Source organism: Protomyctophum parallelum (assembly GCF_964188405.1).
Source record: "Protomyctophum parallelum genome assembly, chromosome: 9".
Taxonomy (NCBI): domain Eukaryota; kingdom Metazoa; phylum Chordata; class Actinopteri; order Myctophiformes; family Myctophidae; genus Protomyctophum; species Protomyctophum parallelum.
In genome coordinates, this window is record NC_139706.1 from 4,096,155 (window position 1) to 4,113,721 (window position 17,567).

At 42.2% G+C, this 17,567-nt stretch overlaps 1 protein-coding gene across 1 annotated transcript; it reads right to left on the bottom strand.

Moving 5' to 3' along the window:
* Positions 1-215: 215 nt before the first annotated feature.
* sars2 (seryl-tRNA synthetase 2, mitochondrial) lies at positions 216-14,468 on the bottom strand. The gene is made up of 16 exons (XM_083772409.1): positions 14,158-14,468; positions 10,842-10,937; positions 9,449-9,478; positions 8,857-8,997; positions 8,679-8,733; positions 8,261-8,324; positions 7,679-7,784; positions 7,511-7,558; positions 6,870-6,978; positions 6,442-6,487; positions 3,590-3,677; positions 3,176-3,288; positions 2,612-2,705; positions 1,240-1,332; positions 1,023-1,088; positions 216-914 (listed from the first exon to the last, which is right to left on the bottom strand). Exons 1-16 carry the CDS (start codon positions 14,455-14,457, stop codon positions 774-776), a joined length of 1,590 nt encoding a protein of 529 aa, XP_083628535.1. The 5' UTR covers positions 14,458-14,468; the 3' UTR covers positions 216-773.
* Positions 14,469-17,567: the final 3,099 nt, after the last annotated feature.

The window sequence follows — 17,567 nt, forward strand, 5'->3', positions numbered from 1 at the left end:
GGTATATTTGGTTTAATTTTACACGCTCAAGATCTATACAAGGGTCCATTTTGGTTACCCATTTGCACAAATCTTCACAATGTTTCAAAAATAGCAAATCTACTAGCTTGGCTATCAAATAAACACATTATTATAGTGATTACAATGACTGTGAAACCGGGGGATCAGTGTTGATTTTGACACAGTCAGTCTTTTGAGTAAAATGTAATTTAGTCATATTTTAGTCATCTGAATTGTTTTAGTGTTAGTCTTGACGCGGTGCCTTGATGGCGTCGTAATGGCTGATTGCACCCGAGCCCAACCAAACATAAAATGACTTGTCTTTTAGTTCTACTGGATTTCTTCTCCGCTAGTCCCTCCCTAACATTTAATCTAGTTTTTATTTGTTGACAAAATTGTCAATATACTTAGTCTTTTGGTTTTCGTCAGTGTAAAAAGGTATAGTCGACAATAACATTTTTCGTCATGGTATTTCTTTTAGTGACAGGTCAGTGGAGAGCAACTTGGTTGCGATGCATTCATGCCAGAGAGCCCTCTGCTTCATAATTTCCCATCATTGGTGGGATGATGTTCACTTCCAAGAGGGGTATAAGGCTTTTGTGTCTTTCAAGTTAAGAGAATACTCCTGTGCGATCTTCTACTGTAGCCTGCAGCGGTCCGTGTTCGTGGCTCCTGCTTATGACTTGCATGGCCTCTGAGAGGCTCCACGATGCAGATCTTCGCAACCGCTCAAACATTTGACAGCAATAGTGACAGTACAATACAAGTACAGTTCATGTGGTCTTGGGAGTACGACTGGGCAGTCGACTGGGCTGGTTGGGTCCGATGTATCTCAGTGGAGTATACGTTGGCTTCTCAATCACTTCCAGACCCAGATAGGGCTGCAAGGCTCGTGGGACACGCACCATTCCCTCCTGCATGAGACAGAGAGAGAGGAGGGTGGAGGAGGAAGATCAGTTACATCGAGCATACAGATAGCTGATACCATCGCGTAGAAATGTTCATGCACCCAAGCATCTTACTTTAGTCTGGTGAGTCTCTAGGATAGCGATGATGGTTCTGGGGATGGCGCACGCTGTGGCGTTCACCTAGACAGGGACATTCATGGAGGTGTCAAAACCACTAAACCCGCTTTAAACCTGCGTTCAATTCAATTACATTTTATTTAAATGTCAAATCACAAGTTGTCTCAAGACACTGATTTTAATGATGTTTGGGAGACAATAAGCACGGTCTTACCGTGTGAGCATACTGCAGGCTGCCGTCCTCTCTCTCATACAGGATGTTGAGGCGTCTGCTCTGGTAGTCTGTGCAGTTGGAGGCACTGGAGATCTGAGATACCCGCACACACACACACACACACACACACACACACACACACACACACACACACACACACACACACACACACACACACACACACACACACACACACACACACACACACACACACACACACACACACACACACACACACACACACACATAAACATAAACACACTCGGCTACAAAGAAATTGAAACATTATAAAACTACTGACAGATTACAACTTGTCCAAAATGCAGCAGCCAGAGTTTTAACTACAACTAAGATGAGAGAACATATTACTCCAGTTTTGGCATCACTGCACTGGCCACTGGTTGTTTTTAGGATTGATTTAAAAATTATTTTACTTGTCTATAAAGCTCTCAATGGTCTCGCACCTTCCTACCTACATGACTGCCTGCCTAAATATGTCCCAAACCGCCCCCTAAGGTCTTCCACTGCCGGCCTGCTCGCTTTGCCAAAAACTATGGCAACTAAAAAATACGGGGAAGCAGCTTTTTGCTTCTACGGGCCGTCGGCATGGAACAAGCTCCCACAGTACCTTCGTCAGGCAGCCTCTGTAGACATTTTTAAAGCTCAGCTCAAGACCCACTTCTACAACATTGCCTTTAATTGATCTTGTATTTTTTATTGTCCTCAATGTACTGCATTACTGCTTGTTTTTTAATGTCGTTGCCTTGCTTTTCTTTTATTCTCCATTGTTCTGTAAAGCACTTTGAGCTGCATTTCATGTCATGAAAGGTGCTATACAAATAAAGTTTTATTATTATTATTATTACTAATTTGTTATATGACCACTCAAAAGTAAATAATTGAATTGTTATTATGCTAGGCTGCCTCCCGACATGGAAATATAATTGGCATAAGCTACGGTATATATAGACATACATTTCCTATTTATCCACATATGTGCACATATATGAACCTGAATATGGCATATATGCAGCATAGGTTATATTCTGCACATACTTGCCATATATTGGCATAATATGTCAATATATTTAAAATGAAACCATAGCATTACCATTAGCCTTTTCATGTTGTGCACCCCCTAGAAGGCGCTCGCACACCACCAAGGGGTGCACGCGCCAGTTTGGGAACCACTGTGCTAGGGTTATCGATGGAAGTTGCAGATCCATGCCCCCACCCGGCTACGCAATACCCATTGTACCCGTGTCAGAGTACCCGTTCCACCCATCTGTCTGTGTCCCTTTTATGCCCATATGGAGATTTCTGCATCCGTCTCTCTGTGTCCCTTTATTCCTATGAGTTCTGTGTCAGGCACCTCTCCATAATTGCCCCTCCCAGGCATCCAGGCTTCAATGTCAAACTTCCTGTGGGCCGGAGCACCCAGTTCCTGTGTTGGCATGTCCAGCACCCTGCCAGACAAAGAAACAACAAGTATCACTTGGATTCAAAATATTCAAAGACACAACTTATGCAGTACTTTACAGTGATTCTCAAAGTCTTCTTCAAGGGGTCCTTGAAGGGGTTCAGACCCTTATGGATCTGTGACTCTGGGAGTGGAGTGTACATTACAAATGGAACCAAATGAACACAGATGATACTACAGTGTAGATCGGGGGGTCCCAGAGATCACAATGGAATCAAATGGGGGTCCGTAACCTAATGCATATCAAGCTAGGGGTCCTTGTTGTGAATCGCTTCTGACAGCTGTACGTAAAAGCCTTCTCTTATGGTGGTTTGTTTTGGGGGTCCTTGAGATGAAAACGTTTGAGAACCACTTGCTCAACACAATGATGTAGCAATGAGAGAGAGAGAGAGAGAGAGAGAGAGAGAGAGCCAGAGCCAGAGAGAGAATGTCTGTGTGTGTGTGTCCACTACCAACCTGTAGTGTAGCTCCAGAGAGGAAAATATCTCCTTTTGGAGAGAGACAAACTCCTCTAGGAGCCGAGTGCTCTCCTCTCCCGTCTCATCTGCTGTCACCCCAAACATCTCCACCTAGATAGACAGACACACACACAGGTGTCAAGAGGTGCACGCACAACCACAAATTTCAACGGGTGGAGGATCAAAAAGGATAACTGAGAAAGGAAAAGAAGAGATCCGCCCGCAGTTTACACACAACGTTTTAAAAGCTCCTAAAACAATTGAATGACAACGGAGCGGAAGACAATACAATACGTTTCGGCCTCAGGGGCCTTCGTCAGGTATCGATACCGAAGCTCGGTGTGCGGATCTCTTCTTGTCTATTTGTTAACCAACAGGGTGCACACTCCATAAGAGCCGTGTTTGGCATTACCTTGTTGAAGTGATGGATTCGGTACAGTCCCCAGGCTTCTCTGCCCGTGTCTGTCTCTGCTCTGTAACAGGTGCTGCTGCACACAGTCCTGTAGCAGGAAATGACACACCATGTGGTTGTTGTCGGGCAGAAACCTTTGTGTTTTTTCACAGACAGGCTTTTTATAAATTATTTATTTCCGACTAATGTTGTCCTAATGACAATTTAATAGCTCTGGCGTTTGTCTTTTTAATTTATTGCCATTTTATTGCATGTACAGCAGTGACATTCAACTGGCCCTGAACACATTCCATATTCATGGATGGTTGGTTGAACAGGATGACATGATATTTTGAACGTTTTTAATAACTGTTAACCAAAACGTGTTAATGGTTAATAATTAAGGGTTGTGTGCTATAGTACATCAGGTCCATTGCTATGTACTATAAAGGTCCTACTAGGATGATAATGGACATAATTATGTCCATTTTGGTGACATACTGTACTGCTTCATACTATATTTGCGCATTTTCTATTTGGATTTGAGAAAATAGTAAAGGCCTGGCATGGAAGAGTCTTTGTGAGAAAAGTAGAGACTTCACCGATTTTCAGCCTATCTTCATATAATTGGTTCTCACTATACTGTAAATTGGACCAATTTTCTGTCTACTTTCGTCTTAGAAGAGGGGAGAGAGAGAGAGAGAGAGAGAGAGAGAGAGAGAGAGAGAGAGGAAGAGAGAGCACAAGCTCTCATGATGTGTTTCATGAACCATTAGTTTAGAGTTAGGGCATCATGACATTCAGCCCGGGAGGCCATTGGGTGGGGGGTGCACACGCAGATTAGACACACCAACGGACCGACGGAAACAACGGTAGAACGTGCTGCTCCGTGCTTGCAGTTAGGAGACAATAAAATGACCAAAAGTTTTTTATCTACCTTAGTACCAAGCACAAAGGAAATAATAAAGACATAATAAATTAACCGTTTAAAGATGGAGTGCCACAATTTTTGTATTTTTCCAGCTTTTCATGTGTCTATGGGGTACAGTACTTCATTAGACACCCCGGAGTAGTTTTTATGTGCAATGGTGTAATAACTTTGTATTTAGGGTTTCTTCCTGGAGGCTGAACCCTTGACGGTCAAACGGGCCAATGAAGTAAACACGGATAGTGTGACGTAAAAATGTTGCACACACACACGCACCTCCCCCTCTATATATATTTTTAAATACGACAACCTCTGTGGGCGGAGCTGCCTGCCACATACACACGTGTGAACTGAACGGCGCAGCCAGCCAGCCAGTTTGCTGCTCTGTGTCTAACTGTGTGGCAGTCATTTCACACATTACCAGTTCACAGCAGAGCAGACTGTTTTTCATTAGATTGGAAGCAAGTAAATGTTCAAGTCGGGTCCTCAGGATAATCAAGGAAACCACAACAAACCAGCCTTATAGCCTACTTGCTCTGCTGTAGTTGCTCTTGTTGTTCTCAAGGAGTAGGTTGTTTCTTTTATAATCACAGTGGTCGGGCTTTGATACAGAGTGTATGTCACAGTGCATTCTTGTTGGCTGTTGTAGTCAATATGTAGGTCCTAATACGTATACGATAATACGAGGCTGTAAAGTCAAGAATTAGAATCTGTTGTTGTGTCGCGCTGGAAGTCATGTTGCCATGTCTGGCTATTACAAGCGACTTGGGCTTGTTTTCATATAAGTAACTTTCAGGGGAGATGTGGTTGACTTGACCAATGGTTCATGTGAAGGACCCTCAGATTAGATGTTGTTAAAAGGATTGGTGTTGTTGAAACGTTTTCATAAATAAGGCAATTTCTGTGACTTATTTTTGTGGACTTGGCCGCTTGTTTCTTTAAATCTGGCGACTTTTGCTGAAACTCAATGCAGTCAGAAGGAACATTCATGTTGTAAATTGAGTTTGATCAGAGCAAGAGTGGAGAGTCTTCTGTCCAGAGCATCATGTGCCTAGGGCAGTGCAAGTGTTTTTTGTCAATAAAGGACAGTTTTAATGCCAGGGTGCTTAGCTGGAGGAAATCAATAGCCTACAATATATTGGCAAATTAATAAAATTATTCATGCTAAATTATCTATCAAACTAATTGTTTCTGCTGTTAAACTATGATTTAATTGGATGATGAGCTGAGCTGATTGTGACAATAGGGTCAATATAATTGGTGGAAATAAATAAATGATTATAAAAAATCAGAAAAAACAGATCTGATATGGTATGGATGCGTGGATTATATGCCTATACATGGATGGTGGCAGTATAAGTGCATAATGGTGCTTATACGATATCTCAGTGTTCACTTCTAACATTCACAAAAACATGAGTTCTTGTTACATTACAGACACCAATTTGTCATTTTGTAAACAAAAGGGCAGAGCCATGGGCTGTCCTTTTATAAGGAGGGGGAGGGACTAGGACAAGTGGGTGGTCTTAAAGGAGGAGGCGGAGGGACTGGATTAGGTGGGTGGTGCTACGGTTAAACTCACGCATACCTAATGAACTGGTGGGTGTGTCCACATAAAACCATCATTTTAACAAATACTGTACACTTTTTTGAAAAAAATTATACCTCATATACACCTAAATACACCTGATGATCATGTTTAAGTGTGGGAAAAAATCACGGCACTCCATCTTTAAGCAACCAGTTAAACCATGAACTTTTATTTCCTTTTTCTGTCTGGTCTGGTGACTGGTGGCCCCCGACTTAAAAGTAATTTTACAATTGTGTCCCCCTGGCCAATCTATAGTTGAATACCCCTGCTGTACAGTAGTTCCATTTAGAAATGTGCCGTCATTCATACACTTCTAAGTGACTAAACTCCCAAACAGAAGAAGTGCTTTGTCACCTTACTGGCAGGTCCTTCCAGTTCACAGCATGGTCCATGAAGAAACCTGGAATGGAGAGGATATTATTACATATACACATACAGTCAAGCTTCAACCAACTAACTGTCAGATATCTGATGTCCATTTTGGGTGGGAACCCCTTTTGGTGTTAGCATTATGTTATGCTTTAGCTAAAAATCGAAGAACGACTGACATAGAAACATAGCTTTTTCAGAAAACTGTCAGGATGCAGAAGACATTTTTAGAATTTGATCTCAGGTCAAAATGGGTTAACTTCCTCGGGTGTCAGCAGCGCACACTACCATTATGAAAGTCAAGTCCACCATGGCCCAATCCAATATGGTTACGCAGTCCTTCCTTGGTGATTTACTGTGAGCCTCACATGCCACCCTACTGTACTGTGAGGAGTGCATACAGTATACCTTACCTGCCACTCCTACCTCTCCAGTTCCAGCCAGGTTGAGGTCAGGGAAGCGGTCGGGGTCCAGGGAGTACACCTGAGAGCGATGAGCATTGGGCTGCATACCACAGCCCTCCTGGAAGGGGACGACCGAGAGAAAGGGGGAGGGGCTGTGTATATCATTGCTGTCGGGCAGAAACCTCTTCTCTCCACATGCTAATCTAACTTGTTGTGGGGGGGGGGTTTTTCCTCGTAAATTAATACCCTACTTGGCCTAATACTTGACCATACTACAGCGTCATCCAAAAGCATAAGAAATAGCAGAGCTGCAAGTAAAGCTCGAAAATGCAGCATGGAGTGACGCGTTTCTAGCTTGTTGTGCGTCCTACAACGACATCCAGGTATGTCAACCCAACTAATTTGAGGTCAAGGTCAAATGGGAGAGAAAAGTTATTTTTGTCTCCACTAGGCCGAAGGCATGGGGAGAGAGTATGTTTTTTTTTCCTCTTTTTTTAAAGATTCGTTTTTGGGATTTCATGCTTTTATTGATAGGACAGTAGAGTGACATGAAATGAGGAGAGATTGGAAGTGGCACGCAGCATAGCAGCTTAGGGTGCCCGGTCCACCACGCCGGCAGCCCGGGCCGAGAGCAAGGTTCTGGTACTCACGAAAACGGCTCCTTTCAAAATGTCTGGCACCACCATGGGGATGAAGCCCTGTAGATGTGGCAAGACAAACAAGAGGCCTGATGTTGTGCAGTCAGTCAAGTAGAGGAAAATGACTACACACGTTCATATCTAGACTTCATAGTCGTCTTTGCCACACACAAGACTTACCCGCCGTTGTAACATGTCCAAGGCAAAGTTCTGCAGAGCGGTCTGCAATCTGGCTCCCACTCCCCTCAGATAATACGACCGGTGGCCAGAGATATGGGCCAGATTCCTGGAAGATAAAACAATCCATAATTAATGGTTTATACACACCATGCAGCACAAGGACAATCAGTATAAAAGTTATTCTGGACAGTAGAAAAATGCACAGAAAATGTTCCATTAAGGTCATGACAGGAGTTGCCGTCAAAAATGTATTTGGTAATTTATTTCCTACATCCTGGGATTTGTTTAATACTTTTAATACACAAGTATTAGGGGACACTGTTTTACACGCTAGAGAGGAAATGAAAATTAGCTACAATATTAGACAGGGCAAATACCAGAGAGAGTGATCTGACTGTATGTCATCTACAAAGTTAAACACAAACCTCATTCCAAATAAAATATCTGATTTATGTGAAGATTACATAATATGTGTAATTAATAACACTACGAAATAACACAATAGCTACACAAAATCATTAAAACTTTACAAGACAATGGACAGCAGATATTGTGGAGAATGTTTAAATGGAAAAGTCTCACCTTTGCCTTAAAATCCCCAGTTTCTCCCCTAGCTCTACATGGCCTCTGGGTTTGAACTCAAAGACTGTAGAAAAATGGAGAGAAAATGGAGGTCAACATGTAGCCCTGAATGTGTTTCCGTTGACGAGAATGAAGCATGAGATGTTACAAGATGACAAGTCCAAGTATGTGCATTTCACATAAATAAGCCGTTGCCGTCTCCATGGTCTACTCTAACCTTTTGTGACATAAATTAACGTCCTACTTGATTATACTACAGCACCACACAAAGTCAGATCTCCAAGCTTGAAATGCAAGACGCTTGGGTGATCTGCTACTTTTGCTATTTTTAAATTTGCATCCTGAAGAGTAACGTAAAGTAAAGTTTTGGACATATGAGGTTTCCACCCGACAGAGACGAAGCACAGGTTCACATCACCTGGTTTCTCCCCAACCAGCTCCAGCACTCTGGCTTGGCTCTCCTCTCCGATTGGCTGGAATAGGAAATGGGGAGATTTAATAACCTTGGAACGACCACACCGTTTTCAACGACTACAGCCTAATGTATAATTTGGCACACGGCCATGTTGTTCGCCTGTGCGTGCGTGAATGCTCACCACATCAGGGTGTGTGGTGTTGGGCAGTCTGAGAGCTTGTCTGTAGTGCTCCTGTTCCAGCTCAGTCTCTTTGGGGTACAGGTCATTGAGCCGGACGCGGATGTCTCGACCTTTCTGCCGAGCCTGGTTGTACTCCGGCAGCTGAGTGACAAATCATCATTATGACGAAAGTACAGGACTGTCACGATTTTGACATTTTACTTTTACGATTAATTGCCACTCAAATGATTGCGATTAACAATTCATTTAATTGTGTTGGAACATTGTGAATAAAAAGGCTTCATAAAACAAGGCAGAAAAAAAGGCACAGGGCAGATATGACAAATAAGCACATAATAATTAAATATAACATTATTTAATAATAACATTAAATAAACATTAAAAGTGGAAATAGCCAATCTACAAGCAGAAAACACGTCAGATCGTGATGCGTATTCCACTATTTTTTTTAAATATATGAACATTGTATGTAATGATAATTAAACAAAACATAATTGCGATCATCTCAAATAATTAAGATTTAGGCGATTATAAGCATGTTAACACTAACTGACTCAAGAGACGATGTGATGTTTAGCTAAGTTTAGCTTACGTTAGCCAGGGCTTTCTTGTCGTTGTGGTCCTGTGGAGATAGATACAAGATGAAATGTCAACTACATAAGATTATGTTATTTTATATTAATACTAATAACTAAATAATAGAAACTCCATTGTGTCATTGATCACCTAATCTAATGGTGGGCAGCCGATCATATCGTATTTTGAAGGGTCCCCAGATGATTAGCTTATTGTCTCCACCAGGCCGAAGGCATGTGGGGAGAGTATGTTTTGCACTCCGTCCGTCCGCGTGTCCGTCCGTGTGTGTGTCCGTGTGTCCGTGTGTGTGTCCGTGTGTCCGTGAACAGCTAATCTCAGCCACCGTTAACCCGGTCGATGCCATATTTTGCACACACACTCCCTGGATGCCAACCATGAACCTCTGCCCCAAACTTTCCAGAACGGCCTGTTATAGCGCCACCAGGAGGCCGCTTTGTGCAAAACAAGTTTTTGCACAGTACACCTACAGATTTTGTCCAAACATCACGCAAATTGGTACACAGTCTCTCTAGAGCCATTCAACGAAACGGGTCTTTCACATTTATCAGACTCCATCCTGATTGGTTAAGATTGGCTTCCAAAGTTCACAGGAGTGCTCAGTTTCAAACAAAATGCTGCAAATCATGAACACATCGCGTGATTTCCGTGAAATTGTGCACCCACATTCCCACTAGGCCGAGGACGAAATGCCACATGAACAATTTCAACTCAGCCTCAAGGTGGCGCTATAACTGGCCGAAAAGTGTTTTTACCTCTAACTGCACGGATCTGTGGATAACCTGGTGGAGACCTGTGCCCGGAAGGGCACTTTTTCTAGTTGTGCATTGTTTTCTCACTCCACAGTAAACAAACCAACATACAGTAAGTGAATACATTGTATCTGCACATTACTGAAGTTTCAATTTAATTACTTTTAAGACCTTGTTAATACCTTGAAATTAAATAATAATAAGACCATTACTACACCAAAAGTCCCCCAGTTCAAATATAATAGTTTTTTGGCTAAATCAGTTTAGGGATAAGGGTTAAGGCACTGGCGAAAATAGGGCCCATGGTCCCTGAGAGCTCCCTCCTTTATGACCATCTGATCTGAGCAATTATCAACTGGGTGAGACTTGAAACTTGTATTTCTCCCGTGGGATTAATAAGGACCTACCTTTAATGGTGCTGAAATCTGAACCAAGATTCACTGAAATCAATAATTGCAATCACATTTCGTCCCTGTCGGGTGGAAACCTCATTATGTCCAAAACTGGTACTTGATCAAGTAGCATGATCAAGTAAAAAAGTTAGAATATGGAGATAGGAGGTTTCTGCCCCAACAGCGACGATTTCTTGTGATTAAGTAGTGTGTAGTAGTCAGTGTACTTGTGGTATTGATTACTGACCACTAGGGCTCTGACTGTGTCACTGATATGCTTCTTCTGCTGCTCTAGCTCACAGATGTCCCTCCTCACCACCTGCAGCTGCTGCCACACCTTGGCCTGAGAGAGAGAGAGAGAGAGAGATTTTGCCATTTTGTATTTTCTCAACGTGCCGTAAAACAAGACGTGAGGGGGAGCGCTTGTTTAATAGAATCTTACCTGCGCAGGTAAGACACCCAAAGAAGAGGCCGACGCAGAGCGACGCCCCGTCACGCGCAGCCTTCTATTAAACAAGCGATCCCCCTCACATCTTGTTTTACGGCACGTTGAAAAAATACAAATGGCGGCTCGGAATAATACTTGTGGAATATTTTGGACAGAAAGTAGCTCATAACATGTCTACGGGGGATTTTTATGAAAAACAAGCTCGGCAGATTGAAAGAGGATAATTCAAGCTTGGACTGCAGCTGCAATGTTGGTGAGTTTAACGTCATTTAAGAGCAGATCACAAACCAAAAAAGATGAATAGGAAGTGGATGGAGGCTGTTGCAACTCTAGATTTAGCCCTACAAGCAGAACCCAATGGTACTGAAGTTACTGACATTTTTGAGACCCAGACCATGGGGTCCTATTCCACCTCCACCCTGCCACCGGGTACGCACACATAAATAAACGTAAACACCTTCGGATACGTCCTTCTGCGCTCTTTGAGGACTTTTTTCCGTTTGAGGGCTTCTGAATGTGTGAACTTTAAGTACCTATAAATACCGCTGCGAATATCTCCTGTGGCGCGGAAGCCGTTAAGTATTTTTAATCTTTGTTTGACCGATTTGGTCGCTTTGATTCTTCTCTTCCTTCCTTGTTTATTGACACCTCATTGTACCGCCTATCTGGCTAGCTAGTGGCGCTATAGCTATGACAGAGCAGATCAGAGGCAGGAACGTAGCCGGCACAAGCCAACCGCACATCGGGAGGCGGTACAATAAACGGTAAATAAACAAGAAGAATCAAAGCGACCAAATTGGTCAAACGAAGATTAAAAATACTTAACGGCTTCCGCAACACAAGAGAATTTGCAGCGGTATGTATAGGTACTTATAGTTGACACCTTCAGAATAACTCAAACGAAAAGAAGACGTCAAACGGCGCAGACACGATGTTACCAAGGATATTTATGTCCGCGTTCCAACATTCCCATACGAAAACAAAGTAACGCACAGGGACCCTACGGGTCAGCCCGGTTCGGTTCGGATTGGGCTGACCCAGGGGGTTCCGAGAGGGGCTACTCTAGATTCAACCCATTGTAAAAAAATCTAGAGTTGCAAATTGCGGCTATCCTGTTTAATACCTCCTTCCCTGCCTCTTTGCTGATGTTTTATTTATTTTGCTGTTGGTTATTGTATGGTTATTTCTGGTTTATTACGATAATTATGATAAATCATCTTACTTTCCTTATTTTTCTTGTGAATTTTTGCTCATGCCTAGAAAGGTGCTATATAAATAAAGTTATTATTACTTCAACACTAACTCTGGGGGAGCCCGGGGTTCGAAGAGGCAACCTGGGGTTACCATCCGGTCACTCTACCGCTGACCTAGCCCCTCTCGGGACCCTACATAAAGCTTTTCTGAAATTTTTATGAGTTTTATGTTGGGTCCCTGGTCAGAACTATATTTTCGTATGGAAATTCCAGAATGCGGAAGTAATCATTCTCTCTAAAATAGAAGCTGCGCCATGTGACGGCATTTTCTTGCCTTTGTTATTCTGAATTCGGTAACTTTAAGTACCTATACATCCCGCTGCGAATATCTCCTGTGGCGCGGAAGCCGTTAAGTATTTTTAATCTTTGTTTGACCGATTTGGTCGATTTATTTCTTCTTGTTTGTTTACCGTTTATTGTACCGCCTCCCGGTGTGCGGTTGGCTTGTGCGGCTATGTCCCTGCCTCTGATCTGCTGTGTCATAGCTATAGCGTCACTAGCTAGCCAGATAGGCGGTACAATGAGGTGTCAATAAACAAGGAAGGAAGAGAAGAATCCAAGCTTCCAAATCGGGCAAACATATATAAAAAATACTTAACGGCTTCCGCGCCACAGGAGATATTCGCAGCGGGATGTATGGGTACTTATACTTTACATATTCAGAAAGCCTCACACTGAAATATGTCGTCACCGAGCGCGGAGAGGCGCTAAACATGTTGTTTATGTTTAAGAATGGGTGCGTACCAGGTGGCATGGTAGTAGTGCAACAGGACCCAATGCTATCTGGGTCGTCAAAATGTCAGAAACTTCAGTAGCATTTGGGTTCTGCTTGGAGGGCTACCGCTGACCCACTGCCACCCGTAATAACAAGACAATACTGGATGTGATCAAATATATATACAATTTCAATATTGTTCCAACAGTACAGGCAACCCGCTTTAGCACCAATGGTTCAGCAATATTCAGAATATGGGGGCAGAACAATTGAGTAGCCAAAACAAAAAACACTGGCTCATGGGGTCCAGGTAGCCCTCCAAGCAGAACCCAATGGTACTGAAGTTTCTGACATTTTGACGACACAGACCATGGGGTCCTGTTCCAGCAGTACCATGCGACCTGATACGCACCCATTTTAAAACATAAACAACATGTTTCGCTGCTCCCCGCGCTCTATGACGATATAATTCAGTGTGAGGCTTTCTGAATATGTAAAGTATAAGTACACATACATGCCGCTGCGAATATCTCCTGTGGCGCGGAAGCCGTTAAGTATTTTTAATCTTTGTTTGACCGATTTGGAAGCTTGGATTCTTCTTTTCCTTCCTTGTTTATTGACACCTCATTGTACCGCCTATCTGGCTAGCTAGTGGCGCTATAGCTATGACACAGCAGATCAGAGGCAGGGACGTAGCCGCACAAGCCAACCGCACACCGGGAGGCGGTACAATAAACGGTAAACAAACAAGAAGAAATAAAGCGACCAAATCGGTCAAACAAAGATTAAAAATACTTAACGGCTTCCGCGCCACAGGAGATATTCGCAGCTGGATGTATAGCTACTTAAAGTTACCGAATTCAGAATAACTCAAGGAAAATAATGGCGTCACATGCCGCGGGTCCTATTTTAGAGAGAATCTCCACTTCCGCGTATAGGAATTCCCATACGAAAATACAGTAGTGAGCAGGGACCCAACGTAAAACTCAACAAAATATCAGAAAAGTTTTACGTAGGGTCCCGAGAGGGGCTAGGGTCCAGGGACCCTCAGGATTCTCTGGGGGGTTCCCAATGGATGGACCTTGAAATTAAAACGTGTAAGAAAGAAGCCCTGCTGTCACTCTGACACATAAAACAAGCACCTTACCATCTCCCTGACGTCATCCCCTCGCAGGTCTCCCTTCCGATTCTCCACGTTCGCTATGACCTGCTCGGGGTTGTCACACAGCTCTGACATGTCTATGCGGGGCTTGTCACTGTAGCCTGCCTGGATGTGCTCATACAGACTGCTGCGGATGCTATGGTCACGGTGAGACAGGCGATGCGGGGTGGACAGCAGCACCCGATCTGTCCCCTGCTGCTGCCTCGCATGTCGCCTGCAGGTCACCACCGGTCTGTATGCACGCAGTGTGGTTGTGACACCGAGCCGAGCGATCATCACACTCATGCACGTCGCCATGTTGTGTGGATTGTTGTGGATGCTCTTCTTGACTTCTTCGTTTGCCTGCCTGCGTTGTGCCAGTAATAAAGCCGCGTACCTCCACCTAGTGGAAGTAGGCCTATATAGTATTCAATATTCTTGAGGGAGAAAATGCTGCTACAGTGCTACTTGTTTCAAAAAAGCTTTATAACATGTATATAACGATGCAATACGACGTCACGGACTCACTGTTTACAAAATGACGTGTACCCCCCCCCCCCCCACACCTCTAGCTCTGGTCCATAGCTCTAATGTGTTTGCTCTAATGTGTTTCATTTAGATGGACCAGAGCTACCCCCCCCCCCCCCCTCCAACTGTAGGCTCTTTCCCCATTTTCAACAGTTTTTATATTTTGACTCTTCCTTTGCCTTTTATGTAAACGTATGTTTTCCTTGTGCCAATAAGGCCAATTAAGTATTAATTAAGTATTTAGACATGTGGGTGGGTGACGTGACATGGTGTCCCTGGCTGTCCTCAGTGTCACTCATGTATAAATAAAAAATATATTTGTCAAAAACCTTCTGAATATTGTGCAGGACATTATGCTTCATGTGAACATACAAACATTTCATTCCTCATTTCTTCAGAATTTTCAAACAAACACAGCAAAAATCATATGGTGCGACTGTCCCGGCCTTGTTTCTCAAAGTAGGAACTTAAATAAAACTAAGGAAAAAAATGCTAAAATTATTTTAAAAATTCCATAAATATAATATAGATGTATATTTGTGAGCCTAATCTTTTCAAAGTCCAAGCATAATGTTTTCAGTCATTTCAGATCAAAAAGATTTTAAGATTTTAAGGCTGTTCAGCACTTGCATTACAATAGCATGACATGTGTCTGTGTGAATTATCATTTTAACATTTTCATGAATTTCGATCTTGTTGGAACGCTGACCAATGTGACTCTTCCAAGTGTCTGTGGGTGTGACACCTTTTTCATTAAAAAAGCTAAAGGTCATAATTACATGTAAATCTATGTTGCTTTGTTATAGCTAGCATGTTGGTAGCATGCTAATGTGTAGCTAGTAGCCTCAATGTTATGTTAAGTGCAGAAAACGTAATATGGTGTGACACTTTATCATAATGGTGTGACTGTTTTCCTGTCACGCCATATGACTTTTTTGTCACACCATATGATACAAACTGTATTTTCCTACAGATATAACAATAAATAACAAAGTCCCATGTTTCTTTTGTCCATTTAAACATTTGTTTTAAACATTTTCACCTAAAATCTGCAACTATCCACAATAAATTGTGTTTAATTTCGTTTTATTCAGTCATTGCCATGTTATTCAGTGTTAAAGCAATTTTCCTGTTGCTGTTTTTCCTGAGTAATTGTTAAATCAATCTGTAAAGTTCAGTACTCACTAATAAGTAGGTTAAAACACAGTTTGCTTTGAAAAATGAAGATATGATCATACGGTGTGACACTAAATCATTTGGTGTGACGTTCCAAAATAGTGAAAAAATCATACCTTTATTAATGATGAAACCATTAATGTTCATGGATTACGTAGCAAATAGTCTAAGGAAGAGTCACAAATATTTGTGTAATTTTAGAGAAAGTTTTGTCACAATAAATACAAAATATATTGAAAGACCGATAACATGGGCCTCACATTGAGTGTTGATTACGGAAATAATATACAGATTTAATACATTTTCACAAAACTATAGTTTACAAGGTGTAAAGATAGTTTGTTATCAGCGAGCCAGGTGCAGATTCTACCGAGTTCAGAGCTGAGGGCCTTTTTAACCTGCAGTCTGTTCCTGTCCGAGACCAGCAGTGCTGAGTCATCTGCGAACAGGAACAAGTTGCAGTCACAAGCTGATGTTATGTAATACAATTAATTATGCTTTAAGTAGCATGTGACGGGTCACACTAGGGCAGTGTTAGGCAAAAGGCGGCCTGTTGGCCAGAACTGGCCCACCAGAGAGTATTGGTCCGTCAGTGACAGTTACATAGTGGGGTTTGGGATCCCCAGTGTTCCTCCTTGAAGGACTTCAATCCCCAGTTAAATTAATGATAGTTTTGAACTAAATTGACCCTAACAGGTCTGTACAAATTGATACTCTTGAAATCACAGAGTGTATAAGAATGTGCACATGTGTACACTCAGTTATGGTGGTCCATGAGCTAATTTTGCATATCAAACTGGGGTTCCTTGAATTTAAAACGTTTGAGAACCCCTGTGCCAACACTGCCAAATAGAGAATCTACCCCTGCTTGAAAAAATATTGTATCCATGTTCAGAGTGAATTGATGATTGCATGCTTTATTAGTCAAACATACCGCACAATAGGTACAGTCATGACATACTTATTACATAATAAAATCACAGTGTGAAGTGAGGGGCGCTCTTATCATCGTACATCAACAGGCAGCTGTTGTGTTTATACTGTCTATCCATGTCTAAGAGACCTTGAACTCCTATAGGCCTACTATGAAAATACTGTTTATCTCCATTCAAAAGGGCGTCTGTCTGTCTCCAGATGTTCTTTTTTAACCTTTTAATGAACAAAACCCACAACATTCAAGGATGAGGCTTGCAGAAAATGATTACCCCACGCATTTCTATCTGTACGTGTAACATTAGATTACACACGCAGTTCTATCAGTATATCAGAATATCTTTATTGTCATTGTACAAGATCAACGAAATTGATTGGCAATCCAGTTCAAGTGCATTAAAAGAGACATCAATACTCTATGTACAAACATAGCCAACATAAGACATTGCACAGAAAGTCCATAAAGTGTCTAGTTTTGGACGAAAAACAATTGGGCTTAAATCCGGTCATAGCCACCTGCCCAAATGTGATGATTTTGACCCGCCATATAACCCACTATAAAAACAATTGCTCGATGCGGACAGCCGGTCAGCAGGTGGATTCATGAATGTATGTAGGCCTACGTATGTACAGTATGTATAGACAATATTTTAGGCCAATAAAATAAACTATTTCCCACTTTGAACAAAAAAATAATGTCTCATTTCAATTAAGTTTTCAAATGTTTAAAAATCTTTTGAAAATGGCAGATCCAAGCTCACAATGTACGTGTCGCATCG